The sequence below is a fragment of the Balaenoptera borealis genome, assembly GCF_965194805.1.
Source record: "Balaenoptera borealis genome assembly, chromosome: 19".
NCBI lineage: Eukaryota > Metazoa > Chordata > Mammalia > Artiodactyla > Balaenopteridae > Balaenoptera > Balaenoptera borealis.
Window position 1 is genome coordinate 13091958 of NC_138878.1, and position 12703 is coordinate 13104660.

The window sequence follows — 12703 nt, forward strand, 5'->3', positions numbered from 1 at the left end:
ATAAAGATATGTTGAGAATTAAATGTGATCAAGGACCTGGTGTAGTTCCTGGGACAAAGCAGTTGCTCAATAAATGCCAGTTTTCTCCTTGTATCAACCGCAGGCAATTACAAAGCTGTCAAGCTTATAAAATGCTCAGACTACACCTGGAGACACGACCTTTTTTCTTTCTCTTTCTAGATCTTCATATCCCTTGTGATAAGTCAGAAAAGCAGCCTTCCCGACATTCTACTCGTTACTCAGGCTATGCTCACATTACTCCTGTGTCTGTTACTTCACCTGAACTTTGAAGACTGAATTTCATCTCCTCCCAGGATACGTGACCATTTTCCCAGCATTTTACTGGTATTACCAGTGGTGACAGATAAATTATTTAGTAATGTGAGTACTGACTGAGAGGCTAGGGTCACTGAATTCCAGTCCCAGCCCTAACTATTTTCTAAATGACTTCACACAAATCACATGCTCAGCAATGTCAAATAACTCTTTTTTAAATAACTTTAGTGTTCAGGATCCTTTGGTCACATAGCATAAAGAAGTCAAAGAAATAGGTTCAGTATGTTCTGGTCCCAAGGAAGAAAGCATTCTGTGCTCCCTTTTTATTGCTAGATGGGAAGCAGTGTACAAGGTAACCAGAGCAGCTGTCCTTTTATATTGCTGGGCAGGGCAGGGCAAATTAAAGACAGCTCAGTCCACAGAAAGAAAGGAAACCATGTATTCCTACAAGTGGAATTTATTGATATCTATTCCTTAGGAATAAATTCTCAAAAAAAAAAAACCAATCATGGATGTAAATAAAGAGCAACAAAGAGGTTCATCAAAGTTCTAGCAATAATACTAAAAAAAGTGGGTAAATTTGATGTAACGGATTGAAGTATTGGTTAAATAAATAATGGGAATCATATACATTACATTTACTTAGGGGGGTTAATGGAAATGGGCTGTGGGGATAAAGTGCTTTATGTGGACCAAGGATGATAACGCTCTATGAATTGAGGGGTATGATTAACTCAGCCCTTACACCAGAAAACAAAAGAGGACAAAACAGAAATTCCCAAATGATGCCCTCTCCCAAGCCGTTGGGGCTCTTGAATCAGTGACAGCTGTATAATGCACGGGGTGGGGGGAACACCAGATGTCATCCTCTTTGCCCTCTATGCAGAATTAGAGCCATGGCTGATAGTCTAAGAAGGGAACGTGCAATACCACCTTAAGCTGGGCTGACTCTAACAAGGACTTCTATATGCCTCAGTCTGTTGTTTTGCCATCTTGTTGTGCTGATACTCATGGTCTCTTGCACTCAGAGGTGGTTCTGTTTTACAGACGAAGAGACCTCTCATCAGAGAGTGTAATATCACACCAGCCTTCTCTTTCAGTAAAACTATGGATTTAACCCATTTTGCAAATGGTCTGCTAGCCCGAATACCCATCACCTTCAGGCATCAACTACAGTCCAGCTAATGGACTATACTCAATGGGGAACACTTGTGTCTCAAGTACAGAAGCACTGAACCAGTGCTGCCCCTCATCTTGAGTTCCTAGAGACCTGCACCCTGCTCCTTTGCAACACCCCCAAGAGGTGGTAACTGGATGCTGAGGAGATTAAAAACTAAGAACCTTGGCCATCATGGCTGGCAGAAAAACTCCCATGTCCACACCTGGCAAGGAAAGGATGGAGCCATCCACCTTCAGAGGGACTGTGTGACCCTGGACACACAGCAACTCTGTGATGTCTGTTATAAAAGGAGGACTAGAGGTCCTCTTCCTGTTTATCAGGTACCACTCAAGTCTTCAGATTCTTTTATGATTAGGAAAGGGAAGGGCTCCCCAACCACAACTGAGATTAAGTTGGAGCCTGGGTGGCAGGCTCAAAGCTCAAATAAAACTGATTTATTTAGAGAAACATGTCATTTCCAACACTGGAATGTTTTGGATCCATGCTGATCACTTTGTGGGGGGGCTCCACTGAGGATTCTACAGTTCTTGCACAGAGCAGATCTAGAATTAGAGCAGTTGCTATTGAGACAATGGCCATGACCTTGATGGAGAAATAGGGAGCAGAAATCCTCAAACGCCCATGACGAGTCTCTGAATATAATAAACTGTGATGAAAATGAGGATGAAAGAATCTTGTAGGATGTTTTATAATCCCTCAGGCCAAGACAGAAGAAGTGAGGAGGAAAGAATTCAGCACCAGTTTTTGAAGAGATTAACTTCTGCAACTCCCAGAAAAATATCAGGAGAGACCTAAAAGATAATTTTTAAAGGTTCTTATATCTGATTCCTAAGGTTTAAAAAAATGGAAAAAAATTTTAAGCCCAGAACTTCTTCCTAGGGGAAGTAACATCTTCATTGTCAGAGTCTGTAGCCTGAGATTAGCCCGAGGTCCCCAAATCTGGACATGTGTCCTAAGGTTTGTACCAATGTGTTTTGGTAGGCAGAGAGGAAGTCATCCTTCCTAGAATGGAAATTATAAACTGCCAGAAAGGAATAGGGCTCAGTAGGGCTGAAATGCCCCCACTGGGAGAAGAGACGTCCAAGTCTTTGCTCAGGAACATCATCAAGATGCTGGAGAACAAGAAACCATGATGGCTGGAATAGGGTCTTGAGGACATCCATAATACTAAAGCAATTAGAATTCTTGAAACCACCATGGAGCAACTTTCAGCCCCTGTAGCTGAATGCCTTGGGATGAGTTTTAAGCCATGTTATAACTGGAAAGCAGTGGGCAGGCTCTTGAGTCTCACTTAAAAATATACACTGAAGTTTTAAAATCTTAGGTCACTTGGGTGCTGCAAAGGGAAACTTTAATCTCTCAAAGTATACATGAGCCCATTTAGATCATCTCTGTTCCAAGTTCAGGACGAATGTGGACCTTTCTCTCTACACGTTAACTACAGAGGCTGCTGAAGGAAGAGGAGAAAAGGAAGAGGTTGCTCACCATTAGGAGCAGGAGAGTCAAACATTAAAAAGATTATTCCAGGGATTCCTGCACTGGCCTTGCTGGGGAGCTCAAGAGAGAGTTTATACCATTAGCTAAAGATCTCACTGCTGCTTCTCAGGGATGAGCAAACCTCTGCCCACAAGAAAGCTATCCAAGAACATTCTGCTTTATCTGCCACTGAGGTGAGCTTAAGAGACAACCTAAGGGTTTGTGACAGGGAGGAGGAGAGGGCCTACACCCACAGCAAGAGCATAGCCACCCACCAAAGGGGCAGCTATCCAAAGACAGGAACCAAAAGTTCAGTAAAAAGCAAAACTCTTTCTTTGCTTTGCTTTCTGAGAGGATGGGCGTTTCGTGGCTAGTTACATCCAGGACAAGAATCCACAGCTAATAATATGAAACTTGTGGCATGCTTGGGAATGTATCAAGAAACAAGAGAGGCATGGGAGAGAAGACACACCTGGTCAAATAAGAGATTAGGCATCTGGCCCTAAGAGAGGGGTAGGGAGAGGGGATGGGACAGAATATTCAATAGACTCTTCACTTAGATCAACCAATCCAGTTTGCAGAAACATGAGTTATGTCACTGTGTGTCACCCACACACAGCAAGGTATTCTTATTTAGCCATCTGAAGTCACTTTTCAACTTCATTGTTTAAGGGAGGGGCATGATCCAAGATGATAAAATTGGGCTTCCAATTATGGTTATGAAAGTGCTCTTCAATATTGTTCCCTTGCTACAAAAAAATTGCTAGGGGAACTAATAGAAAGAGCAAGAGAGACAGTGAAAGAAAGACAATGCAAGAGAAAAGGAAGAACAAGACTCAAGGATAATATTAGAGATAGAGCCATGAGTGTTGGAGGAGGTGAAGAGGTGGGGGTGAAAGCCCATCCACGTTTGTTTGAAATTATATTCTCTATGCCTTAGCATTTCTGATAGCAACTGGTTTGAATTTTTCCTGAGTTTCACTGTTGAAATTAACTTCCGTAAATACTTTTTGGACATAGGCATGGCATCAATCACGTGCTATACATTTGGTCAAACACAAAGACATAGTTGAAATTAAAGCTGGCTTTCCCTCTGATAGATATACTCATTCTCCCCAAAAGATTATGCCCACTGCACAAGTAGGATATTGAAACACTACTTTTACTGCTGTTTCTTTATTTGTACCTGCTCTCCTATCTTATCTTTAAACATGCCTGGACCATTCTGATTGTTGGTACATACGTGTCAGCTGAAGAATCAGGACAGATGAAACCGTGGATGAGTAGTCTCCTCTTGCTTTTTTAAACTAGTGGTATCTATACCATGAGGCAAAATGAAGTTTTTAGGCAGGAAAGGCTTTTCTTTTCTCACTTTTTAAAGATGGCACAGTGGCAATCTGGTGATTAAAGCTCATTGTCTGAATGATAAAGCTTCTGGTCCACTGTGTCCTATCACTGTCACAGCTCCTTCTGATTCAATTAGGGACAGCACACTGGGGGATTTCTGCCTGGTTTCCCTAGACCTAAGACTTTTTTATTTTTATCACATACTAACTTGGTTTTAAACAAAGCTTTGAAGCTTCCCAGGGCTAATCTTTAATGAAAATGGAGAGGCAAATAAAAAAGGCTGAAATAAATTCCAATGAAAGCAGCAAAAGAGCTAATGCAGGGAGGATGGAAGAAGATAAAATTGCAAATGGAATTAAAGGAATCAAGGATAGATTCAGTAAAAAGAAATATTCAAAATTTAACAGTGATGAGATTAATTAAAACAGTTTGGTTTTCCATTTTATTAATTTTCTCCACTGCCTGAAGTATCATTTTAAAAAGCAGTAGATTAAAGATACCAACAAGAAATCACTATTAAATTATATGGTTAGCAGGGATTGAGAATGCTACTAAAACTGAAAATATAAAAGCCATTATATCTAAGCACTCTTTTTCCCCATTCTTCATATTTTCTGAAAGTACCTTTTCACTGAAGAAAAAAAAAAAAAGGCCACATTGATCCCAATCCAAAAGAGATTATTTTTAGAAACCCTATGAAAAGTGATCGATCTAGTTAGGGTTATGAAAAGAAATAAAGACATGTAGATTAGTTTTGAGAGAACAGTGAAGAATGATGTATTTGGTCTTTAAAATCCAGGAGTTTAGCTACTGATAAATCATAACTGGGATAAGATTAACTGAGGATGGACAATGTTGTGTTCCACATAGCTCAGCTCCAGTTCTTTAAATGAAAAAGGGAGCACTGTACACTGGACCCAAGTTATAATAAATTTGACACTGAGTGAGTTAGAAACTTACCACAAAAGTCACAGAATTTTCATAACTAAGTTTCATGTTCCCCCAAATTATATAGATAGCGTAGAGATAGTGATTTTTCTTACAAACCTATACTTTTCTCGGTCTTCCTCTTCCTGGGTAGCAAATATCTTCCACTGGAAATGGGCAATGATGTTACTGCGGTTGTGAATAGTTAGAGTTCGCTGATTGGCCAGAGATAGGTAAGTTTTCTCAAGGATCAAGGAATTCTTGTCCAGCCTTATATTCATGTCCATGGCAGCTCCATACAGAGATATAAACACATCTTCACCTAGAAATTCACAAAATATAAATACACTTTGAGATTTATTCTAGAACTATGCTACTAGACTATTTTTCCCCCAAGGTGACACTAGGGAATATAAGCATTAGACATTTCATACTTCCCCCCACCGCATCAGTCAGAGATCAGACATGATCAGAAACCTGAAATGTTATGTTTGGTACAGTTATAGAGAAAAACTATCTTGCTTGGTTACTGTAAAAAATACATAAAATATGAATTGTCGTGGTGAGTGCTACCAGTCTTTTTCTTCTTTGTAGTAGTTTAAAATCCGACAACCTGACCATGAGGGCACCTGAGTTGTAGAATTATAACCATTAGCCTCATCTTTATTGTAAGCATGAGCTGGATTTCTTAAATTAACTGCACCCAGTACATCTGGGAAGAGCTGCTCAGCATGAGAGAATCTAAGTCCAAACAAAGCGGATCAGGAAGGAAGCATTAATAACTTCATTAACAGAAAACCGAATATTTAAAAGGAACCACATCCCTAGGGAGGGCGGGAGGGAGATGCTAGAGGGAGGGGATATAGGGATATATGCATAGATAAAGCTGATTCACTTTGTTATACAGCAGAAACTAACAAAACATTGTAAAGCAATTATATTCTAATAAAGATGTTAAAAATAATAACAATAAATGACAGTTTGAACTCAAAGAAAAAAAAGAGGGAACCACATCCCTACACAACAGCAATTAAAACAAAACAACAATATCTCTGGATAGTGGTTACATAGAAAGAAAAACATAGAAAGACAAAAGTTATGTTTAAATTTTTTAATTTTTTAATGTTAAGAATACCTTTGTTCAGCATAGTAATTTAAGTCCTTGACTTCATTCAGGATCACCAATTGCCTTGATTCTAGGTATATAAATGAGGCCCCTGGGACTTCCAAGAAGACACAAAGCTACAAACTATATTCTATCTGATCTCTGCAATGTCACAGCAGGTGCCTCAGTCTGATGTCAGAGTAGAAAAAGGAAATACTTAAATATCACCAATGTTCTGTTGATCTGTGCTGCTACCATTTTAATCAGAACCAGAAAGCCTAATCACTTGGACTTTATTTTTTAGCAAATATTTCTGCTATATTCATGACTATATGAATTGAGCACCACTTAGTAAATTGATAACTCTTTATACAGTACAAATGTTTTCTAGGCCCAATCACTTTGAACACAGCAAAATCTTCCCCAAAGTTTAAATACAAAGTAAGTATCTAGGGGACTTCCCTGGTGGCGCAGTGGTTAAGAATCCACCTGCCAATGCAGAGGACATGGGTTCAAGTCCTGGTCTGGGAAGATCCCTCATGCCACGGAGCAACTAAGCCCGTGCACCACAACTACTGAGCCTGAGCTCTAGAGCCTGTGAGCCACAACTACTGAACCCATGTGCCACAACTACTGAAGCCCGTGTGCCTAGAGCCTGTGCTCCGCAACAAGAGAAGCCACCGCAATGAGAAGCCTGCACACCACAATGAAGAGTAGCCCCCGTTTGCCGCAACTAGAGAAAGCCCGTGCCCAGCAACGAAAACCCAATGCAGCCAATAAATAAATAAATAAATATATGTATATATATATTTTAAAAGTAAGTATCTAGGCATTTTAAATTTTTATTAAAAAATATGTACATGAAGTAAAAACTTTAAGTACTATAAGAGCATATACCATGAAAAGAAAACATCTTCCTCTCCTTCACTCAATCCGAGGGCTTCCTTTTAGAGGTAAGAATTGTTAATATTTTCATGTACTTCCTTCCCAAATAAAGGTATGCACTCTTGTCAACTTTTAAGCTTTTTGATGCGTTAAATTTAACAGTCTGATGAGTGAAAACTTGCTGCTTTAATTTGCATATTCTTAATTATAGATGATGTTAAACATTTTTTCATGTATTAATTGATTTTATACACAGACACACGTGTGTGTGTTATATCGTTCTTTGATCATTCATCAAAGAAGCTATTATTCTTGTGGGGTCAAGAGAGATAGAAATCAAAGCCCTAAGCCTACCAAAGGGGGAGGTTAAGGCAAAAAAAGGGATGTCCCCACAATAAGCTGATCCTCAAAGGACTGTGCCCTCAAAATGAGGGTAAATGGGAAGTAGACTAGCCCTAGTTCAGAGTTAAATATTATGCTGGCATTACCTAATAAGTCTTTCAGAGAACTTTGAGCCTTGAATTTGGTGGTCATGGACTAGTTTTGCCTTCAGAAACCTGGAAGAAGGAACCCACTTCTCTTTGGAGTAAGGTACCTGCATCCAAAGTTTCAAATTGTTCAACATTTTTTTAAAAAAGCCAAACATAACCAGGCATGCAAAGAAACAAAACTCCATATGTTAGAACCTGCATATACAAGCAAAACAGAAGCAGACCCACAAAGAATCTCATACTAGAACCAACTATGCTTAGTAGTTTAAAGAAACAAAGGATGCACTTGAAGCTCTATCCAAGGAATAGGAAATTTTAAAAAGATCTAGAAAATCTGAAAAAGAGCTACACTCTAGGCTCTAATAGAAATAAAATAAAACAACCTAAATTTTTGAAAACTCTAAGAATATACTCAATAAGATAATGTTATCAATTTTCTGAAAAAATAGTAAAATGGTTCAGAAAATACAAAAGGCAATATGAAGAATTAAAAATAAATGGAAATGCAAAATGAATGGGTAAAAGATGAGGCAGATTAAGTGAGAAGGTGTAGAAGTGTTTAATTGAAAGCTCAGAAGAAAAGGAAAGAAATAATGAAGCAAAGACAGTATTTCAAGAGACAATGGTTAAGAGTTTTCTAGGATTGATTAAAGACATCAGTTTACAATTCAAAAAGTGCAATGAACATCAACTGGGATAAATTAAAAGAAATTCATACATAAATATATTGCAGTGAAACTAAAGAAAATCAAAGACAAAGAGAAAATACTAAAAGCAGCCAGAGGGAAAAAGATTATCTTCAGAGGACCCATGGTTAGAATTACAGCTAACTTTTCAACTGAAATAATGGAAACTAAAAAAACAATAGGATGGCTTCTTCAATATGATGAAGGGGAAAACAATGCCAACAAAGAATTCTACAGTTTTTCAGCACTTTTTGGTCTACAAATGTCTTTGTTTTGTCTTCACTTTTAAAGGATATTTTCAATGGGTAAAGGATTCTGAATTAGCCTTTTTTCTTTTCAGCACTTGCATAATGCCATTTTATTATCATCTGGCTTCCATAATTTCAGCTGAAAAGTTTGCGATCAGTATTATTAGTGTTCCTTTTAAGGTAATGTGTCTTTCTTTCTGTAGCTACTTTTATGATATTCCCTTTGCTTTGGTTTTCAGTAGTATTTGTATCACTAAGGGTTTGCTGAGCTTTGCTTAATTAAATGGATTTGTTAATTAATGGATTTGTTAATCCATTAAACCATGGATTAATGTCATTCATCATTTTTGGAAAATTCTCAACCATTATCTCTTAAATATCTTTTTACCCCATTATTTACCCTATTTCTAAGACTCAAATTACATGTATGCTGACCTTTTGACTGTGTCCCACATGGCTTTTTCTGTTTTGTTTCTCCCTACCGCATCTCACCCCCATTCTTCTTTGTTTCTCTCTGTGCTTCAGTTTGGGTATTTCCTGTTGATATGTCTTCAGGTTCACTAATCCTGTCTTCTGCTCTATCTATTCTACTGGTAAACTAACATGATTATTTTTTAATTTCCAATACTGTATTTTCAGCATAACATTGTTATCAAAACCTGACAAAGATAAAACAAATAGGCCAAGATATAGGCCGATTACACTTACAGATATTAATGTAAAATCCTAAATAAAAAATTAGCAATCATAATTCATGAGCACATTAAAAGAGACTTCACAATCAAGTGGACATTATTTCAGGAATGTGAAGATGGCTCACTATTAGAAACCCTATTGATATAGAATATATCTAAGAAGAAAAATTATATGATCCTCTCCATTGATGCTGAAAAGGAATTTGACAAAATTCAAAATATATTTTTTATTTAAAAACTCAATAAAATAGGAACTGAAAGAATTAAAACATAGTATAAGTAATTAAGACAGTATAAAGAGACAGATCAATGGAATAGAATAAAAAGTCAAAAAAGACCCAAATACACATTGGAATTCATTATATTATAAAAGCAGCATCTTGAATCATCGGTGTACTGACAAACTTTGTTTTTTAAAAAAGTGCTATTGGAACAACTTGGTAACCATACGGAAAAACATACCTCACATTTAACATCAGATAAAGCCAAGTGAATAAAATATTTAAATGTTCAATATGAAACTGCAAAAGTAGAAGAGTACACAGAAAAACTTCTTCATTGTTTTCAGGGGAAAGTTTTCTAACTGTGGCTCAAAATCCCTCCTAGATCCCTCCTAGAAAATTAAGAAATTTGATTACATAAAAATGAAAAAAGAAATTCTGCATGGCACAAAGTCATAAGCAAAAACAAAAGAAAACTAGGTAAAATACTTAATTCATATCTTAGACAAGGAGACTAAATCACCCATTACATAAATAGCTCTTAGAAATCAGTAAGACAATCCAATAGAAGAATGGGATAGAGTTGCAAAAAAAGAAATATAAAGGCCCCCTATATGTATTAAAAGATGCTCAATTTGAGCATCAACTCATAATAAAAGAAATACAACTAAAGATGTATTTATATACCATTTCCCCCCATCAGACTGTAAAACAAAAGTTTTAGATCATAATTTATAGTCAAGACTGTGGGGAGAAGGCACTCTTATATACCCTGTGGGAATGCAAAATGGTACTATTCTTCCCCAGTCCATGGAGTGAATTTGGTGGCACAGATCAAAATATCTATCAAAATTATAAAACTATCCTATGGCCCACTTCTAGGAATTTATCCTGTAGATAAGTCAGAACAAGATGAAGGGTATTCATTACAGCATTGTTCTTAATAACAATAGAGTGGAAAAGGCCAGAGCTCTCGTCAACAGAAGGCTGGTTATATAATCTGTGCTATACCTAAAAGCAGAATACTGTGCAGGTATAAAAAAGTACCCAGTAAATGGAAAGATCCCCAATATATATGATTAAGTGTAAAAAGCAAGGTTTAGAACAATTTACATAGTATGTTATTTTTGTGTAAGGTGAGAAAGTAAGAATATGCATTCATGTTTGCATCTATTTGTATAAAAGCACTGGAAAGATATACAAGAAAGCAATAAAATGAAAGAAGGGTCAGGTGAATGAGGTAGGATGGAAATAGTACCTTTCAATATATACCTTTAAAATATTGCTTTAATTTTTGACCATATGATTACATTACTCATCTAAAACTTTAATGTTAAAAGGACTACAGGGTATCCAGAAAACATGTAAAGGTGCTAGATAGCACTAGTAATGAGAGAAATGAAATAAATAAAAATAGAATAAAATACCATTTCATAACCATCAGATTAACCAATATCAAAGCGTTTGACAATGCTGTTTTGGCAGTATATTGGTAAGCACATAGAAAAACAAGAATTTTCATATACTACTGATGGAAATACAGATTGGTACAACCACTTGACCAATCAATTTAGTATCCAGTAAAACTCAAGATACATTTGCCTTATAACTCAGCAATTTCACTTCTAGCTATTTATCCCTAAGGACAATCTCACACAGCTACACAGGACATATACAAAGACACTCATTGCAGCATTGTTTGTAATTGCAAAAAACTAGGAACATCCTAATATTTAATAGGAGAATAGATAAATTACAGTATTTTCACATGCTGGAGCATGTCGCATTAGTTAAAATGAATCACAGCTATATATCCACGTGTTAAAATCCTTAAAACATAATGTTAAATGAAAAAGTCAAGATGGGAAATGGTATATACAGTATAATACCATTTATGTGAAGTTTAAAACTACTCAAGACAATGGTATGTATTGTTTATGGATAAGTAAATATGTAGGAATGGCATTAAAATGCACCCAATACAGCTCCCCTGAGAATTAAGACATGGGAGTTAAATCAGGAAAGAATAACAAAGCGACTCCAAATCTATAATCAATTTAGTTATCCATAAAATAAAACATCTGAAAGAAATGTATATAGCAAAATGTTGAGATGTGTTAAAATACAATGGTTGTTGATTACCTTATTTCTGTGCTTTTGCAAGTATTTGAAATATTTCATTGTTTAAAAAACTAATCAAGGAATTGGATTCAAGGGCTTACTTATTTCATACAAATCTAGGGGTCAGAGAGACTAATGTCATCAATTTGAGGTGTTCACTGCAAAACGTTCCTTCCCAGAAACATAACAAGAGCCACTGTCTTCTTTTCAAGAAGCATTTAATATTGATTTTTTCACTACTATCTTCCAAAAGTCATCAGGTCACAAAGTGAAGGAAGCAATAACTCTTGTCTTCCCCCATAGCTGTTGAAGAACTTGCTTTTCACACCCACTTTCATGAAGACAACCTTAAATAGGGTCCCTCTCCCCCGCTACTTAGACGACTGATAGGATGGAAAGGGTATTATGCCTGCGAGAATGGATGAAGTTGCTGTGCCTCATCATTAGTATTTTTTGTGCCCTTGAAGTGCCAGTTACCACTATAGTTTCTTTTCAATTTCTGAGGTTGAATCCTGCAGTCCCCGTAGATGAGGTTAGCCACAGTCATTTATTATGTTTTAGTAAAGACACATTTTGTGGAAAGTCTCATTACTTCTTGCCAATTTTGCTACTATCAGTCAAGCAAAAACAAATACGAACAAAACTAATTTTACCCAAAAAATGTGAAGCTAGCTATATACACAATACATTTCATACTGTGGTTCCAGTTATTTTCAGACAACGGAGGACACAGTAAATAAAATATATGAGTAGAGCCATAGATTCTCTAGGGAACTAGCAAGTTGATGGAAAGAGTGTTTCTCATCTCCTGGTCACAGCAGGGTCAAATTCACCACTCAAGTGAATTGCTGAATCAAACTTCTTTGGAACTGCTCCTTCTCTAAAGCATTCAGGAAACAAATTAAGCAACTTGACTGGGCTTAGCCAGCACACCAGTGGCAATGCCAAAATCAGTATTCTTAATCTGCACAGAAAGCAGTTTAGGATTATAGAAAGCATGCTGGCCTCAGAGGGGGCCAAAGACCTGTACTTCAGTGTATAGTCA

The 12703-nt window shown here is 36.8% G+C and overlaps 1 protein-coding gene and 1 long non-coding RNA gene across 3 annotated transcripts in view; one reads left to right on the forward strand and one right to left on the reverse strand.

The window, feature by feature from the left end:
• LOC309617580 overlaps positions 1-12703 on the forward strand; it is a 548498-nt gene that overhangs the window by 289057 nt on the left and 246738 nt on the right. The window lies entirely within an intron of this gene.
• Positions 1-12703, reverse strand: part of HYDIN (HYDIN axonemal central pair apparatus protein) — a 441132-nt gene that overhangs the window by 287349 nt on the left and 141080 nt on the right. For both annotated transcript variants that reach the window (XM_082369752.1, XM_082369751.1), the window contains exon 9: positions 5327-5528. In XM_082369752.1, the coding sequence (XP_082225878.1) occupies positions 5327-5528 (202 nt within the window). The remainder of the gene's footprint in view (positions 1-5326; positions 5529-12703) is intronic.